At 39.7% G+C, this 18,489-nt stretch overlaps 1 protein-coding gene across 4 annotated transcripts in view; it reads right to left on the reverse strand.

Annotated features, from left to right (window-relative positions):
- Positions 1-18,489, reverse strand: part of gtpbp3 (GTP binding protein 3, mitochondrial) — a 142,574-nt gene that overhangs the window by 63,086 nt on the left and 60,999 nt on the right. For all 4 annotated transcript variants that reach the window (XR_005635395.1, XR_005635396.1, XR_005635394.1 and 1 more), the window contains exon 4: positions 7,269-7,471. Coding sequence is in view for 1 of the 4 variants with exons in the window: in XM_039767060.1 (XP_039622994.1) it covers positions 7,269-7,471 (203 nt within the window). In the remaining 3 variants the exon portion in view is untranslated. The remainder of the gene's footprint in view (positions 1-7,268; positions 7,472-18,489) is intronic.

Below are 18,489 nucleotides of genomic sequence, written 5' to 3' on the forward strand. Positions count from 1 at the left end.
TTTGGTGGCAGCGTGACGAAGTTGCTTCCGCAAGACCGCGTTAGCGGTGGAGCTCAAATCGGAGCATATTCTTTTCCTACCTTGTCAATTGTGTAATGCGTTTTTTGAACAGGTTTGATGCATGGAAGTGATCACTCGTGCTGCGTTCAGTCAGTTCACGTGAGCTGCTCTCTTGTGTGATGTTGCGATGTTCACGGCTTTATTTAATGTTAGCTAAGACCCGGCACTTAGAAGTTTCTCGCTACCGCAATTTTAACTCCGTTACAAAGTGATCCAAAGTCTTGTTTATACCTCGTGTCTTCTTATTAAGCTTGTATCTCGCGAATAAAGTATTCTGCGTTTTTCTTCAGCACTCTTTGGGAGCTCTTCCTTCTTTTCTACGTACTGCGGTCACAGTCAGTTCACGTGATTACGTGGGAGTTTTAATGATGTCACACGCAGCTCCGCCCCCCACGGCCATCGAGCTAACGTCCATTACAGTATATGGAGAAAAATAGGTTCCAGTAATGACCATTACATGTAGAATTTCGAAATGAAACCTGCCCAACTTTTGTAAGTAAGCTGTAAGGAATGAGCCTGCCAAATTTCAGCCTTCTACCTACACGGTAAGTTGGAGAATTAGTGATGAGTGAGTCAGTCAGTCAGTGAGTCAATGAGTGAGTGAGTGAGGGCTTTGCCTTTTATTAGTACAGACATATATATATACACACACACAGTATATATATATTCTCTCACACAATCAATTGAATATTGGCAATTAAACTACATTTATTACTATTACAATAAACTAAATTATTAAACTACTAAATTTTCTGAACTAGGTTAAAACTTACTATATTTATATAGGTATTTTTTTCTTCAGTGTATCAGCTAGACATTCATAATTCTTAAGGTGTAATTATAAATATGGATTGGCATTTTAATAATGCAGTACTTGTTTCTTACCAAAACTTATGCTGTAAAAAACACAGCATCAAATAATAAATACAGTACAAATCTTTAAAAAAGCATAAAATGTATCAAATGTTCAAAAGTTGTTTATCAAGAAGACACAAGACAACATGCTTAACAGGCATAAAAGTAAAAGATGCATTTAGCTGTTAAGCTAACAAGCCTATTGTTTGCTAAGTAGCAATTTCAGATTTGTCTTTCTTTATCCAATTAAAAATGTAAGCTGCTGCACTTCGCTGTCCAAACTCAAATTATTGTCTGTTTTAATTTAAAGGACAAAAAAGGACTGAATTCATTAAAGTAGCTTTTCTTGCAGTTTGTCTAATTGCCCAGAACAACTCCTTCAGTTTATTACTCCACTTTCTTTAATGTAAAGGCTAATATTCCAATTGCCACTCACTCTCTGCTAACTGCTAAAATAAGCCTTGACTTGCTGCTCTTTGTAAAAAAAAAAAAAACGCTCAACTACCATAACACCTCATGTAAAGGAGCTCTGCAACTACATTACCGTAAAGCAGTGGCTGAAAATATTGTTTTTGTGAATAGCCAATTTACTGATTACCAATCACGTCTTTTTTAGTGATTTATATTAGTTGGTGATCCATCAGAGCATTCCTAGCCACTATGCTCCCACATTTCGATTACATTCATTGTAAACCATTACCTGGGTGTCTGCACTTGCACAGTCAAGAATAAATAAAACAGTTTTGACTAGAGTTCATGCAACATCGTAAGTCAACACTCTAGGATTTATTATCTCTGTCTCTATTAATCCAAGTTGGCTCAATAAAAAATAAATAAATAAATAAAAGTTAGCTTTAATGCAAAATTTAAGAAAGGATTATGGCCAAATTAATTTTGAGTTCACCTGCAAAACAAGGAAACAACCTTTGTAACTAAGATTTTGATACTTTACAATATAAAGCAGAATTGTCAATTGATATATGAATCCAAATCTTTTTTCTGGCCATGGCAATATAATCTAAATAGATGTACACTTAATAGTATTCCATTGCTCCATCTTCAAGATGGACCTTCTGTAAAACAATGGAAAATGCATCCATGTGTGTTCACTATAGTCATTCTTACTGTCTATTTTAAGCGCCTTACTTTAATCTGTATTTACTTTAGAAAAACTGCCTATTTACATTTTCAGGGTAGGTTTCAGGTTTTGTTTAAATACAGAATATCTTGGTGGTCATCTGTCTTCTGTGCCAGTCACTTTTTGTAACGCTAACTGGATATGCTTCTATCTCAATTTAAAAGCCAGCTGTTCACTCAAGTAACACATTGCTTGGAGTACACGACGAAAATAGAAAAATACAGAACATTTCAGAAAGACAGAAACATTCCAGGAAGCATTAAGATGAACCAGGTTTACATAACAGTAATTTAAATAGTCATAGTGCACTTGTGGAGTAAAGGGCTGCATCAGTGTGCTTCTACAAAGGAAGAAAAAGTTAAAGGCTGAGCCTCTTTTCCTAACCCTTCCTTTACGTCCTTCCGTCAAGCTCCTAAGTTTCACAAACATGTTCTCTACAGCTCAATCTCCAAATTCTAAGCCACATTCCCCACCAGGCACTTTCATTTCTAATAGGAGCTTCTGTGTCACTGGCAAATATGTCACCAACAAAAACATTGTATCTAGTCCCTCTTGTAAATTCTGTATTAAACAATGGGCTTCAGGTTACTCAAAAATCTTATTTACTACATTTCTCATTGGAAAACATCCAGCCATCCACATAGGCCAGCAGATTTTTTTCAGGAACACATCTGAGACACTAAATCTATTATGGAATATTTCATATGCATTGGTTATAGACACAACACTCTCTCAGTTTGTGTTCTTTAACTGGGATTCAAAGAAACCTGTCAAAGCCTTTGATCACATCTCTCTCCGGGTATTAATGAGTGACTACCCTTTTAAACTCTCTCCAACACAGGAGATTTTCACACTTACTCTCAACTATCACATCTTTTATCCTTTTTGGCTTTGTCCTTTCTTCACCTTCTACATATATTAGGTAACCAGCTTTTGTCTTTTCAGTCAAACACCCAATGATGTGTGTAAAGCCAAAATGTTGGGCGTTCTACTTTTTATTTTTTTGCGAAATAAACTTTAACACTTTACTCCAAACCATAATTCATGTACTGTAATTATGTATCCTCACAGACATATTTGTTGGTATCCCTCCACGATAAAAGAAGAACCCACAATTGTCTCTAAAATAACAAAACTAATTGTCACCCATCACTGTTTATTCCATATTTCGAAAAGAAAAAAAAAAATCATACATTGCTTTTGGATTTGCCAGACTATTTCAAATCAACACAAATGAAAATGGCATGGACAAAAATGATGGGACCCTTAACCTAATATTTTGTTGCACAACCTTTAGAGACAACCAACACCAACAAGCAATTCCTGGAACTCTCAATGAGATTTCTGTGCCTGTCCGCAGGTTGTTTGGCCCACCAATCCTGAGCAAATTGCTCCAGTTGTGTCAGGTATGAAGGGGGGCTTCTCCAGACTGCATGCTTCAGTTCTTTCCAATGATGACTGATAGGATTCAAATCAGGTCTCACAGAAGGCCACTTCAGAATAGTCCAATGTTTTGTTCTTACCCATTCTTGGGTGCTTTTAGTTGTGTGTTTTGGCTCATTATCCTGTTGGATGATCCATGAGCTGCGACTGAAAACGAGCTCTCTCTCTCACACTGAGCATTACATTTCCCTCCAAAATGTATTGAGATTTCATTGCTCCCTGCACAGACTCAAGGCACCTTGTGCCAGACACAACAAAGTAGCCCCAAAACATAACTGTGGGCATGGTAGGAAGGTAGGGTGAACAATATGTATGGTGTTCTTTCCTTGAAGGCTTCGTTTTCTGTCTGTGGTCGTAGAGTTGACTTGCCAAAAAGCTCCAGTTTGATCTCATCTGTCTCCTAGAAACATTGTGGCTTGCAAATATACATTTCAGCAAATTCAAGTATGGCTTTTTATGTTTATTCCTCCTGGGTCTTCTTCCACCGAGTCCACTGTCACTCAAAAAGCAATAGATGGAGTGATCAGACACCAATCAAGTTCAAGTTCAAGTTTATTGTCATGTGCACAGTAAGGAAACACATTTCCCTGTACAATGAATTTCTTTCTTTGCTGTCCACACCAAATGACAAAACCAACGTATAAAGGCAAACATAAATAATAAGTAGCAGATATATAATAAGTAACAGAGGCAGCATAAAGTATAAAAACAGAATAGAAGTATAAAGTGTAATTGTGCAGATAGGTGTGTGATGGACAAGTCCAATACAGTTACGTGAAGTAGATAGAATGAGGTGGCCCATGGCTATAAACTCCAATCAGTTATTTAGGAGTCTAATGGCCTTGGGGAAGAAAGAGTTCTTTAGCCTGGAAGGCCTGCATTTCATACTCCTATACCTCCTGCCTGAGCGTAGAAGTGTGAACAGTTCGTGTTGGGGGTGGGTGGGGTCCCTGAGGATCGAGTAAGTTCTCCTGCAGACTCTGCAGTTGTAGATGCTCTGCAGAGAGGACAGTGGGTTCCTGGTGATCTTCTCAGCAGTCTTTACCACTCTCTGCAGGCGTTTGCGGTCCATAGGAGTAGTGTTGCCGTACCACACGGTGATGCAGCTGGTCAAGATGCTCTCAACAATGCAGCTGAAAAAGTTGCCGAGGATCTTAGTCGACATACCAAACTTCCTCAGCCTCCTCAGAAAGTACAGCTGCTGTTGAGCCCCCTTGACCAGTTGTGTGGTGTTAAGAGTCCAAGTGAGGTCCTCACTGATGTAGACGCCCAGGAATTTAATACTGCTCACACTTTCCACTTCAAGCCCTCGGATGAACAGTGGCAGGTGAGGTCTCCTCTCCTTCCTCGTGTCCACTATCATCTCCTTCGTCTTGTCTGTGTTGAGGGTGAGGCTGTTGTCCTCATACCATGGCGCCAGACTGTCCACCTCCCTCCTGTAGGCCGCCTCATCCCCACCAGTGATGCGTCCAATCACTGCGGTGTCATCTGCGAACTTCAGGAGGATGTTATCTTTGTGGGAGGCGTCACAGTCATGGGTGAACAGGGTGTAGAGGATGGGGCTGACGACGCGTCCCTGTGGGGTGCCTGTGTTTGTGATAATGGTGTCTAAAATCTTATTACCAATCCTGACAGACTGGGGCCTGCCAGTCAGAAACTCTAGGAGCAAGTCACAGAAATGGGGTAAGGGTTATTCTGAAGGAACAGCATGTCAAGAGTGTTTTGGAGGTGAAAAGAGTGTCAGCCAGTGTGATGAATGCTGAATGAAGCTGGAAATTGGAGGTGTGATGATGAATGTTGTTAGTGCATATGCCCTGCAAGTTGGGTGTGCAATGGGTGAGAAAGAAGATTTCTGGAGTGAGTTGGATGAAGTGATGAACAGTGTACCCAAGGGACAGAAAATGGTGATTGGGGCAGATTTCAATGGGCATGTTGGTGAAGGGAACAGAGGAGACAGGTAGGTGATGGGAAAAAGCAGCGTGAAATCATGATGATGAAGAAAATCAAAACAACCAATTAAAAGAAACAAAAAAAAAAAAAAAATTATACCAACATAATATACATAAATGCTTTCCACATTGTAATAAAAATTTATCAAGCTTAGATTTGTAATTTCTACATTGTCTCAAAAACACTCAGAAACTCAAAAATAACAGCTTGCTTAATTAGGCTAGGAATCTATTTAAAAACTGAAGTAGGTGGGAAGAAAAACCTGCAGCCAAATGGTATCCCTAGGACCGAGTATGGGAACAACTAAATAAGCTATGTCCACACCACTTCATTTTAATTTAAAAAACAACATTTTTAAACAAAACTATCTCTGTTCACAATAGCATTTTCACATCATTTATGAAAGAATCTCCAGTCCAGCTAAAACAACCAGAAACACATACTGTATGACGTACATGTGTGCCTACACTGAAAGCTAGAGGATATATCATAAAACTGTCACAACCGGGGGCGGCACGGTGGCGCAGTGGTAGCGCTGCTGCCTCGCAGTTAGGAGACCCGGGTTCGCTTCCCAGGTCCTCCCTGCGTGGGGTTTGCATGTTCTCCCCTGTCTCGTGGGTTTCCTCCGGCGCTCGGTTTCCTCCCACAATCCAAAGACATGCAGGTTAGGTGGATTGGCGATTCTAAATTGGTGTGTGCTTGGTGTGTTTGTGTGTGTCCTGCGGTGGGTTGGCACCCTACCCAGGATTGGTTCCTGCCTTGTGCCCTGTGTTGGCTGGGATTGGCTCCAGCAGACCCCCGTGACCCTGTATTCGGACTCAGCGGGTTAGAAAATTGATGGGTGGATGTCACAACCGGTAAATTATTTGGCATTTGCGCATGAACAGTATGCAGCATTTGATCTGTACAAAACACAATTTAGACGTAAATAGGCAAACAACACAACAAGCACCATGGAAGGCAATTCTTCTGTGTACACTATGTGGGAATATGATTTTCCACCATGAAGGGTGACAAATCAGAGAATGAGGCACTGTTATGAGCAGGATCCAATCAAGGAAGGGCTACGTAATAAGCACAAACAAATGAGAGCACGGTTAAAATCTCAATGGCAAACCAACATTTTCTGAGTTATGCAGCTCTGGAGAGTGTTTGTAAAAGTGTCCATTTTTGGGGGGTTAAAAACACTGTGGTAGTATGGACGAAAGGGCAAAATTAAGACTAATGTCTGTGTTTATAAACAAAAGCGTAGTATTATGGAGGTAGACTTGGATCATGTAATCTCATTACTTTATCTCATAGTCTAATCCAGTATTCTTTATTCTTTCAGCCACCCCAGTATTAAATGGGTATTGGTATGCTGTGTACCCTGCAGCCTCATTCTGCTGAAAAGTCAAATTCTATTGGATATAACTGTTCTGTACAATTACGTTACAGGAAATGCAAATCTACCAGGTCTTACCATGGATTGATCACGATCACAATTAGTGTTCTTGCCTTAAATCTCTCTGCCTTGCAGCTTTTCTCTTAATAATTCTGAGTTTGATCATACGATGTAATGAAATGGTACAGTATTATAAACTCATAGTCCATTTATAAATAGTACAGTAGGATTCAAGATGAATTTTTGATGCTCCATCTACTGCTAGCTTTGAAATATTAAAAAAAAATTCTAAGTACTATTCATTAAACTATAGCAAAATTATAATTGAAAAATAGAATCGATACAGAAATCAGGCCAAATATTTCAAGTTGACAATGCTGTTTAACAAATGCAGAACTTTTTAGCGTGTTAACCCAATGGTCTCCTACAAAGGCTTACCCGAGTAAGTGTATGGCTCCAAGTCTGGTAAAGGTGTCCCAGGTCTCCTGCCATTTGTCTGAGAGCTTGCCTTCTCTGGGCCTCTGTCTCTGCATGAATCAGATCCCCAAGTCCTTCTACTTCAGTCAGATCCAACTTTCCAGCTTGAAATGCCCGTCGAGTAAACTCTCCGGCTTCTGCAGGTCGAAGGCCAGGCAAGCTTCCTTTAACCAAAAAATAACAGAGGTGTATTAGGGACACAGCAGGTTTGTAAAATAAAGTCATTTACTTGTGCTTGTTTACGCATAACTAAAAGTCACAAAGAATATTTGGTGTGTGTGTCTGAGAGTGTTGTTTCTGGGAGTTGTGTGAGGGCATTCAGTATCACTGCTACTGACAATAGACAATAAACAATAAAAAGGGTTGTAATAGTGCTACTTAAAATAGCCTACAACTCCCATCAGTCCCGTCAATATTACGCTATTGGTCAGATTTAGAGGCTGCAGGGATGGCCGGGAAGAAAATTAATCAAGCAGGCTCCTTAAAAGGGAGCCAAGAAGATGGTGAGAAAATCATGATCACCCATATGTTTTTGGATTACAGATTGTTTTGAATGTATAGTTTGTACAGTGCCTGCTTGTCGGTGTTGATTCCTCTTGGTCTGGAGACCACTTCCAATCACATCAAATCATCACGTTGCAATGGGAACCTGGTAGGACAAAACTTTACATTTCCGGCAGAAGCTGTTCACAGGGTTTTTAATATGACTCTACATTATCATCTGCTTCTGCGTTACTGGACTGCTTTGGATTTTGTTGTTTGTGTTTATTGTTTGCTGTGTTGTAAATGTAAATAACTATTGCTGTTGGGGGACTGTGAAGGGAATTTTTATAAGCTTTTTGTGTAATACTGTATTATCTATTCATTATTTGATTTAATATGTCTGTGTGTCAGCGTGTAAGTGCCAGGTCAAGGGTGCGTGTGTTCCTGGGGTACCCGCAATAAAATAAACAAATCACCGTCTTCAGATGGTGTGAATCTTAGCGCCCCCGCAACCACTACAAGGTAGTAACATAAAGTGCAAATAATTGGAACCAAATGGCTATGGTCTATAAAGCTAGAAAGGTGGAATATAGTGCTACACTCATTGCTCACTTTTCTGCATAGAATTTGAAAATATAAGCCAAAAGAAAACCACTTTACTAAAACTGAACAAAATACATGAAGTCTACCATTTTTCTTTCATTCACACCTGAGTAGACAGCAATGTGCATTTAATATCTAATTTAACAATAATATCTAATATTAAAAATGACCTTTACAAAATACACCAAATGAAAGCTCCATGATATTCCTGTGTAGTCATTTACTGCCTTGGTGACTGATGTACTAAGATAAGTCTCTACAATTCATCTGTTCAATAACTGGTTTTCTCTAGCAGAAATAAAGTACACATTTTAAGCACTCGACAAATACATTTCAGGTGGGAAGCTACTGTGCACATAAAAATAAAAACAAAAAAAAAATTAATTAAACTGCTGCTGCTTACATTTTATGAGAGGACAGAGCCTATGATTTGGGATAGGGCAAAAATTAAACTTCTTTGCATGGTGTCCATAATTAGAACATTAATTTGTGCTAATTGGACAGAGGGTAAACCTTAAACCAATTCTTTGCAGAAGCTGTAAAATACCAACTATGTCAGGCTTACTTTTTGAAGAAAAAAAAATTACACCCTGTATCATGTTTTGCCAGTAGACCAAATGCCAAATAAGCAGAAACTCCAGATTCTTGCTTCATTCTGTCTGTATTTTAAACTATTTAACAGAAGTGTAGCTGGCAAAAAAAAAAGTGTGTGTTGTGTGCCAATATGTCACAGAAGAATTTCATGAATGTAGCCCCATGACCAAAGGAACGTATCTCAGAGCTGTAAAAACACCTGTTTTCTGACCTACCTAGAAAGGACACAAACACCAACGGTCTTTTAGCTTGAAATTTTACAACAGACAGAAGTAGCCTTTAGACATCAATCAGTGCACAGAAACACATTTGACAATCAGTAAATTCCCCAGATTATAAAAGAAAAAAAAAACATTGCTACAGTTGCTTAACCTCTAACTAACTAGCTAGTAAAAATGCATTTTTTCCCTTATGTGTCCTACAGAAAATGAACACGTCCATCCTTAATAGAAATCACTTCACAAGTGTAATACTGTATTTGATTATTCTATTCTATTCATAGCATGATCAAACTCCAGTTTTTGCAAATTTCTACTTAAGTAATAATAATAATAATAATAATAATAATAATAATAATGAAAATAATAATAATGCATTTTATTTACAGGGCACTTTACATTTTAGTAAATCTCAAAGTGCTCCATAAAAAGTTTAAACAAAGGCAAAGCAAGATAAAAACAGAGATAAAACAACAGTATTTAGTAGCATTCTTGTTAATAAGCTTTCCTAAATAGAAAAGTCTTTAGCTGTTTTTTTAAAACAGCCCACGATCTGCTGTGTTCTCAGGCTCTCTGGTAGGCCATTCCAGAGCCGTGGAGCAGCCACTGCAAAGGCTCGGTCACCCATTGTATGAAGTTTGGTCACGGGGGGCAATGTCGGTAGGTATTTGCAAAACGACAGTTTCTTGTTGTGGATTGTAATATAAGGAGTTCCTTAAGATATTGTGGAGCATTTCAATGGATACACTGATGAGTAAGCAGACAGAGGTCGTATTCAATATGGAGGTGAAGAGGGAGCCAATGAAGTGACTGAAGGATTGGTGAAATGTGTTCATATTTCCACACCCTCATCAGGATCCTTGCAACACTATTTTGAATTTGTTGCAGCTTTTGAAGGCTCTTGTTTGGGTATCCCGACCAAGAGTGCATTACAACAGTCCAGCCTGAAGGAGACAAAGGCATGAACCAGCTTTTCAGCATCACAGAGGGAGAAGCAGAGACGGAGTTTGGCTATGTTTCAGAGATGAAGGAATGCAATTTTACAAAGGTGATGGACATGTGTATCAAATGACAGATGGGAGTCTAACTTTACAACCAAATTTGTAACTGAATCAATGGTACAGTCAAAAAACGAAATACAATTTATGGAGGAAAAAAATTGATGGGGGGAGCCAATTAAAAGAGCTTCACTTTTAATGCTGTTCAGCTTGAGGAAGTTCTTGAACATCCAAGCCTCAATCTCATCCAGAGTTAATGGAGGTCGAATCCAGTCTCACATAGAGCTGTGTATCATTGGTATAATAGTGGAATGAAATCCCATGCGTGCCGATGATTTGACCAGGGGTAGCATACAGATGTTCAAAAGGGTCGGCCGAAGGACATCCTTGTGGAACCCCACAGGTGACAGTGTGGGTACGAGATTTAGCATCCCCCAGGGCCACATACTCAGCCCTGTGAGATAGGACTCGAACCACTCCAGAGCAGTGCCAGAAAGTCCAATTATATAATGGAGATGATGGAGGAGAATATTATGGTCTACTGTATCAAATGCAGCTATGAGATCCAGAAGGATAAGGAGTGATGGAGAGCCCTGGTCAGTGGCCATCAGGAGGTCTTTGGTGACTCTGACCAGGGCTGTCTCTGTACTGTGAGAATATTGGAAACCAGGTTGAATTTTTTGAGGTGATCCTGAAGCTGGACCAAAACAACCTTTTCCAAAACGTTACATAAAAATGGAAGGTTGGAAATCGGACGATAGTTTGCTATCACTTCAGGATCCAAAGAAGATTTTTTTAAATGAGGTATAATTTTTGCGGTTTTCAAGGCCAGTGGGAGAAAGTGATTAATGATATCAGCAATAAGAGGGCTTAAATTCGATACATTAGCTTTTACCAGAGAAGTAGGAAAAGGGTCCAATGAACACGTTGAAGGCATCATCCAGAGGATCCAACTTCTTTAACTGTGGTACAGAGGAACTGGGAGAGGCAGCCAATTGGCTTTGATATGGAAACATCCAGCAATGGGGGGGCTGGAAAGAGACAATGAGGAGCGGATGGTGTCTACCTTAGAGGTGAAATATTCAATAAAATTATTAAACTGCTCCTCTGTGAAATTATTACAGGCGTAGGTATGAGGATTGAGTAAAAAAGTTGTTTGGAGTTTCCAGGACTGTTATTAATTAAATTTGAATAGTATTGAGATCTGGTGGTGGTCAGTGCTCTAGAGTGGCTCTATTCAATAAGGGTGCGCACAAAAAGGCGAGCTTCAAAAGGGCGACCTCAATTGGGCGCGGCGAATAAAGGCCCACATAAATAAAGGCGAGCATCAAAAGGGCGACCTCAATTGAGCGCGGCGAATAAAGGCGTTTGTAGATAATTTAGTTCAAATGGCTCTGTAATATGTGAAGAGCAACAAAGGTGCAGATCTACTCGTAGTCGAAGGCTACACCTTCAGAAAGGAGAAAACTATCAACGGGAAACACATCTGGAAATGCACTGAATATAGGATTGGAAAATGTTCGTCTCACTGTCATACCAAAAATGGATTATTCGTCAAGAGACCATCTACGCACAAAATTCTAATATTCTTGCTTTCGCCTTTTTATACGTTCAATCATTGCCTTTATCGAATACATTTTCTGTAATAATTTTGTTGCGCTTGCCTTTATTCGTTGCGCCCAATTGAGGTCGCCCTTTTGAAGCTCGCCTTTATTTACGTGCCCTTATTGAAGGATACCCTCTAGAGTGTTTTTTTGGTGTTCTTGATAGGCTAATGTGTTATCTGTTAGCGTGTGACATATGTATCTTTAACTTCAAATGTATTAAGAATCAGAGTTTACTCATGGCTGCTGCTAACTGACATCCTGTATAGACCTGTTTTTTTTGCCCTGTACCTAATCCTGTTGGAACCATGGGTGTAGTGTAAGGAGTAGCCAGGAAGGCCTGGCCTCCACTCAAAAGATGCACTACGTTACTAAAGGAAGTCCCTAATAAATTATATTTTTTCCCCAGTTTTTCTAAGATTATAGCTAATGTAAATATGATAATAAATAACGAACACACAGTGCAATGCTGCAGTGTCAGCACTGCTGTTTCACAGTACATGGAGGCCATGGTTTCACATCACCAGGTGCTCCCTGTAGGGAGTTTGCACGTGGGCCCACGTGGCTTTACTGTAGTTTCTTCTGAAATGCATGCAGGTTAGGTGAATTGGTGATGCTAAATTAGCACTAGTGTGTATGTGTTTACCTTGTGCTGGGCTGGCATCTGCTGCCTGTTGGGATAAGCTCCAGCTGCTTTGTAACCCTGCAATGGTAAGTGTAGAATACGGATGGAACATCTGACACTGTAATCCGGCCTGCCCTAAACAGGCCTCTCTTTTTTGTCACCTATTCTTAACACAGACAGGTAAACATTCTGTACAATTTCAATTACAAATTAGTTTACAGTTTTAGACTTAGTTTGAGAGAAATTATTTTAGCTTGTACATTCTGCATACAGTATCTCCCTCTTTCACACATCTGATAGATGTATCTGTCACCAAAAGAGATACCCAGTAGACAGCACGAGTGATTAAACAGCAGTGTGTGCATATGTACTTGGTGTACAGTGGTTTGGCAGTCTGAGCAAAATGGAGCCAACTCCAGTTTTATGGTTGCTAGACTGTAGGGGTTTTAAGAAAAAGGGGAAATGTATAACCTCTAAGATGATAGTAACTAGGCCCAGGACTCAAAGCCTGTCCTCTGGAGCTTTTATGTAGCAGTGCTAACACCTACATCACTGTGACTCCCCAAAAATGAAATAGTAAGTTAAATGGAACCAGTAGAGTGGATATTTGTTTATTTGGTTATTAAGGCCCAAATCCAGCATTGTTGCATAAATGCACAAAGGCATGATACATTTAATCTGATGAAACATCAGCATCTGATGTAAACACCATTGGAAATTAAATCAAAGGAAAGCAGCTACTTTTCATATTTTAACAACCAACTGATTACAATTGCGCTAAAAAGGTTAATATTAATATTTACTGTGAATATCCATCCATTATCCAACCCACTATATCCTAACTACAGGGTCACAGGGAACAAGGCAGGAAACAAACCCCAGGCAGGGTGTCAGCACACTGCAGGGCACACACACCCACACACCAAGCACACACTAGGGACAATTTAGGATCACCAATGCACCTAACCTGCATGTCTTTGGACTATATAAGGAAACTGGAGTACAGACACGGAAACCCATGCAGACACGGGGAGAACATGCAAATTCCACGCAGGGAGGACCCGGGAAGCAAACCCGGGTCTCCTAACCGAGGCAGCAGCGCTACCCACTGCGCAACCGTGCCGCCCCCTCCAATTTCCAACCCGCTATATCCTAACTACAGGGTCACAGGGCGCAAGGCAGGAAACAAACCCCAGGCAGGACACCAGCCCACAGCAGGGCACACACACACACCCACATACCAAGCACACACTAGGGACAATTTAAGATCGGCAATGCACCTAACCTGCATGCCTTTGGACTGTGGGAGGAAACCGATGTACCCGGAGAAACCCACGCAGACACGGAGAGAACATGCAAATTCCATGCAGGGAGGACTCGGGAAGCGAACCCGGGTCTCCTTACTGCGAGGCAGCAGTGCTACAACTGCACCACCGTGGCGCCCCTTTATTGTGATTAATTTGTTAATAAATATAACCATTATAAAAACCTATAATAGTGCAATTTTTCGAGATATAGGTTTTCATTATAGACATAATCTTATCCATGTCCTCCACTATAGGTGCAGATAGCTGCCAACTAATTGCTTATGCAATTGCCCCCTCTACTGGACAAATACAATCCTGCCAATATAACAGCTCTGAAACTTTGAAAAGAAAACACACTCTCTGTTTACAAAGCATTTAACCAATAAGTACTGTAAGATGATTTATTTTTTAAATTATCTTGCAATATTTAGATGTTTTGTAATTATCACAGGTGGAGTGGTGGATTTGAGGCTAACGATCTGAACTGGTATCTGGAAAACTGCCAGTTCAAATCCAGTTACTGCCAGAAGGGACCCTACTTCGTTGGGCCTTTGAGCAAGGCTCCTAAACTGAAAATTGCTCCAGCAGCACTGTACAATTGCAGTGATCTGACTGTAAAAAGGCAATTTCTCCTGTGGAGTTAATTCAAATCATTTATAATTTTGAGAAAAATAGTAACAATTTATTAGTATATAATAAAATTTATAAAAATAATATAAAAAAAACACCTAGAACTAGTGAAAGTGAAGCAGTTCTCAGTAAAAAATGCTAACAGAAAAGATTTGTAACCTGTGGTGTATGATTTCTTGCAGTGTTGGATGTTTATTTCAAAATAACTAAACCACAATGTTTGCTAGTTGAAGAAGAACAATGGCTCTCGGATTTAGATTTTGAAAAAGTTGACAAAAGTCGCTTTCAGTTTTTTTTTCATGTAAACCTGCACCAAGTTATTTATACATAACAGTGTGTGGTAAAACCTGTTGCAAATGACAGTATAGACTTGTAAGTGTTAAAAGATCAGATTTACAATTGAGCCAATACTTATTCATTGTCATTGTAAAAGGTGCTTAAAGTACTGCTCCATGAAAGACTACTCACCAAAATTGAAGTGGACACAATTTGGGATGAAATGCTAAATTGCATCCAGAAGTGGTTTAAATAAAAGAAAATATAAGGATCCTATAATCCTATAATCTTAATAGGATCCGTGATCAGTTGTTCACTTATCAGTGACTGGAGCAGTCTGGTTTTACGCCTAAGAAGTCTACTATCGACCACATCCTGGTATTGAGGGTTCTCATCGAGCGGAAATGCAAATATCAGCAGAATTTTATTGTAGCCTCTGTTGATTTTTGTAAAGCGATCGACTTGACAATTGATCGAACTGCCCTGTGGGACATCCTGAGACTTTGCAGGATCCCCCGAAGTTGTTGTGGGATACTTGTTGGTGAAGAAAGATTCACTGATCTTGACTTTGCTGACGATGCAATAATCTTTGCGGAGTCGATGGAGGTTCTGATCGGGGCTCTCGAGAGACTGAGTGAGGAGTCTGAGTGTCTGGGCTTGTGAATGTCCTGGATAAAAACCGAGATTCAGGACTTTAATGACCTCTTGGGCACAGCCATCAGCAGTGTGTCTGTCTGCAGAGAGAGTGTCAACCTGGTTGAGAGATTTACTTACCTCAGCAGTGACATTCATGTCTTTGATGACTCTTCTTATGAAGTTAACAGAGGGATTGGAAGAGCATGGGGGGGTCATGAGGTCACTGGAAAGAGGTGTGTGGAGCTCCCATTATCTCTTAAAAAGGACGAAGGTCCAAGCCTTTAGAGTCCTGGTGCTTCCTGTTTTGCTATATGGTTGCTAGATATGAACACTATCCAGTGAACTGAGATGAAGGCTGGACTCCTTTGGTACTGTGTCTTCTTCCAGAAAATCCTTGGGTACTGCTGGTTTGACTTTGTGTTTAATGAGTGGGTTGGTCATGGAGTCCTGAATGAGGCACATTACCAGCATTGTGAGGGAGCGTCAGTTACGGCACTACGTCCATGTGGCACGATACCCAGAGAGTGATCCAGCTTGTAGGATTCTCATTGTTGAGGACCTGAGCGGCTGGACCAGGCCAAGGGGACACCCATATACCACCTGGCTTTGGCAGATAGCCGGTCACTTCTGGAGGGTTGCCAAATGGGATCCCAAAGTGTTTTGTAAGGTCGTCAGTGCAATAACGTGCTGTACCAGTGCATGCTCCCCAAACTGACCTGACCTTTTATAATCTTTTTCAGAATCAAAATATTTTATAAATTGAGTATCAGTGCTGAGGTGCAAATTTTTTCCAAATATTAGGAGAAAAATGCAACCAATTGCAGATGACATTAAATCAGAATAACCAATGACACCTTAAAGTCACTTAGGATGATACAATGCAAATAAAGTAGCATGTAGATAAACAAAGTAAAACACAGACGGACTAAATATATTAGATGACAATTATACATTTGGGTGATGTAAAGACTGAGCTAGAAAAGACCTATTAAAACATTCAGCGTTCAGTATAAGGCAGTGTAAAGAACTGATTACAAGCCCAATGACACATTGGCTAATTTAGCATGCTGTACGGAATACATTGCTTCAGATGAACAATGGCTTTACGATATAGACCATCCATATTAAAATAATATTCATCATCTAAGTTCACACAATAACACATCTAAAAATATGACAAAACATGAAATAAAAATTCCTTGTACTGTTTCCACGGATAAAACATTTGGAAGCACAATGGTGGAGTGTTGCATGGGCCGTTATATTTGCTTTATGGCAGTGCCTCCCCGAGAGTGATCCGCCTTACAGGATTCTCATTGTTGAGGACCCGAGCGACTGGACCAGGCCAAGGAGACACCCATGTAACACCTGGCTGCAGCAGATAAAAGGTCAATTACAGAGGGTGGGACTGGACCCAGTAGATCAGCACCATATGTGCTAGCAATAAGGCGGTTTTGCTTATTTTAGTGCCTTTTAGTGATTTTTTAAATGCTGTTATTGCAGCCATATCTTCTAAGTGTAGCAGTAATGGCAAAATGGTTTCTGGACCCAAAGGGAAATGTGCTTCATATGGACTGGATGTTAAAATGAATGTAATTAACTGAAGGAAAAACAGAAAATGGGCGATTGATATTTCTTGTGTGCTAGAACCATGATACACATGATTCACAAGAAAAAGATAACCAAGCAAAACTATGCAGTGGCATTCTCAGGTAAAGATAACACAAATACAAAATAATGTGATGGACATGATGAAAAGGCAATTAGCAACGTGGATTGATGATCTCTATCCACAAAGCACACTTATTAGATTATGCCTAATCTAGGAAAAAAACATTATCTTTGTATAAGGATATTCAGAAAGACCCTGTTAACCTATTTTCTGATTAATTGCTATGAGTTTTTGGTCCCTGTTTTAAGTGGAATCATTTAAAGATAGATAGATAGATAGATAGATAGATAGATAGATAGATAGATAGATAGATAGATAGATAGATAGATAGATAGATAGATAGATAGATAGATAGATAGATCCCAAGGGGAAATTCACAAACGGGGCTGCTGGAAAGGCTGCCACTCGGATGCGGTGCCGGAAATAAAAAGTGAAATAAAGTGGTGATTTCTTGGTCCCTATTATATACTTAAAATAAGAACAGCTTGGTTTTGGAAGATGGTGCACAGTTTTGATTTCCATATTTCAAAGTCAAGTACAAGTTTTAATTTGACTATTTGCAGGCCTGTGGGGTATGAACTATGAAGATAATGAATTGGTAGAATTCATTCACCACGGGTATCAAACTCCAGGCCTGGAGGGCCACAGTGGCTGCAGGTTTTTATTCTAACCTTTTTCCTATCAGTGACCAGATTTCAATGCTAATTAGCTTATTTTCCCTTCATTTTAAAATCCCTGTTTTTAAGGATTGAGTCCCCTGAATTGATTCTTTTCTTCATTAAATGACAGACAAACAGAAATGAGACGTGAAACGAACCGACAGATGAGCCGCTAACTTGGGGCTTCAAACTCCAACCCATTTCTTAACATGCCAATTGTTGCTGGTAATTAAACCCGTTGTTTAATTCCACAGCTTGTTGCTGCTCTCATTCTGCCACAGCAGACATTTCCAAAACCATTGACTTTCTGTTTTTGCTAAGAACACAATTAAAATGTACTGGTGACCTGAGAGATCAGCCTTACTGAGACCTTCACCTTTCTTTATTTTCAGATATTGTGTGATGGGCACAGGTGAGCTGGTCATGTGTTTCGTGTCTCACTATTGCATAGTTGATAATTAAGGAAAAAGAAACAACTAAGGGGCATGAGTCAAGTTAATTAAAACTAAGGCAAAAGAAGGTAATAAGCAGAACAAGCTGGGCACTAATTAAGAAGATAGTTAGAATGAAAACCTGCAGCCACTGCAGCCCTCGAGGACCGGCGTTCGACACCCCAGAGCTAAACAAACAGAGATCAAAAAGAAGGTATAACTGTAAGAAGGAAACAATAAATCTGAAGAAAGCTGCAATTTTAAATTAAGCTCTTAAATGAAGAGAACAGGAGTACCACAAGAAGCTGTTTAATTATAATTTTTACAGAAATGTCATAAACTGTTTCTACTCATTTATATAATAAGGCTAATTTCTATTTGTCCAGAAGTAACACTCCGTTGGAAATACTCAGCATTATTAATTGTAACATACCATTATTTCAATA

Source organism: Polypterus senegalus, chromosome 10 (genome assembly GCF_016835505.1).
Source record: "Polypterus senegalus isolate Bchr_013 chromosome 10, ASM1683550v1, whole genome shotgun sequence".
NCBI lineage: Eukaryota > Metazoa > Chordata > Cladistia > Polypteriformes > Polypteridae > Polypterus > Polypterus senegalus.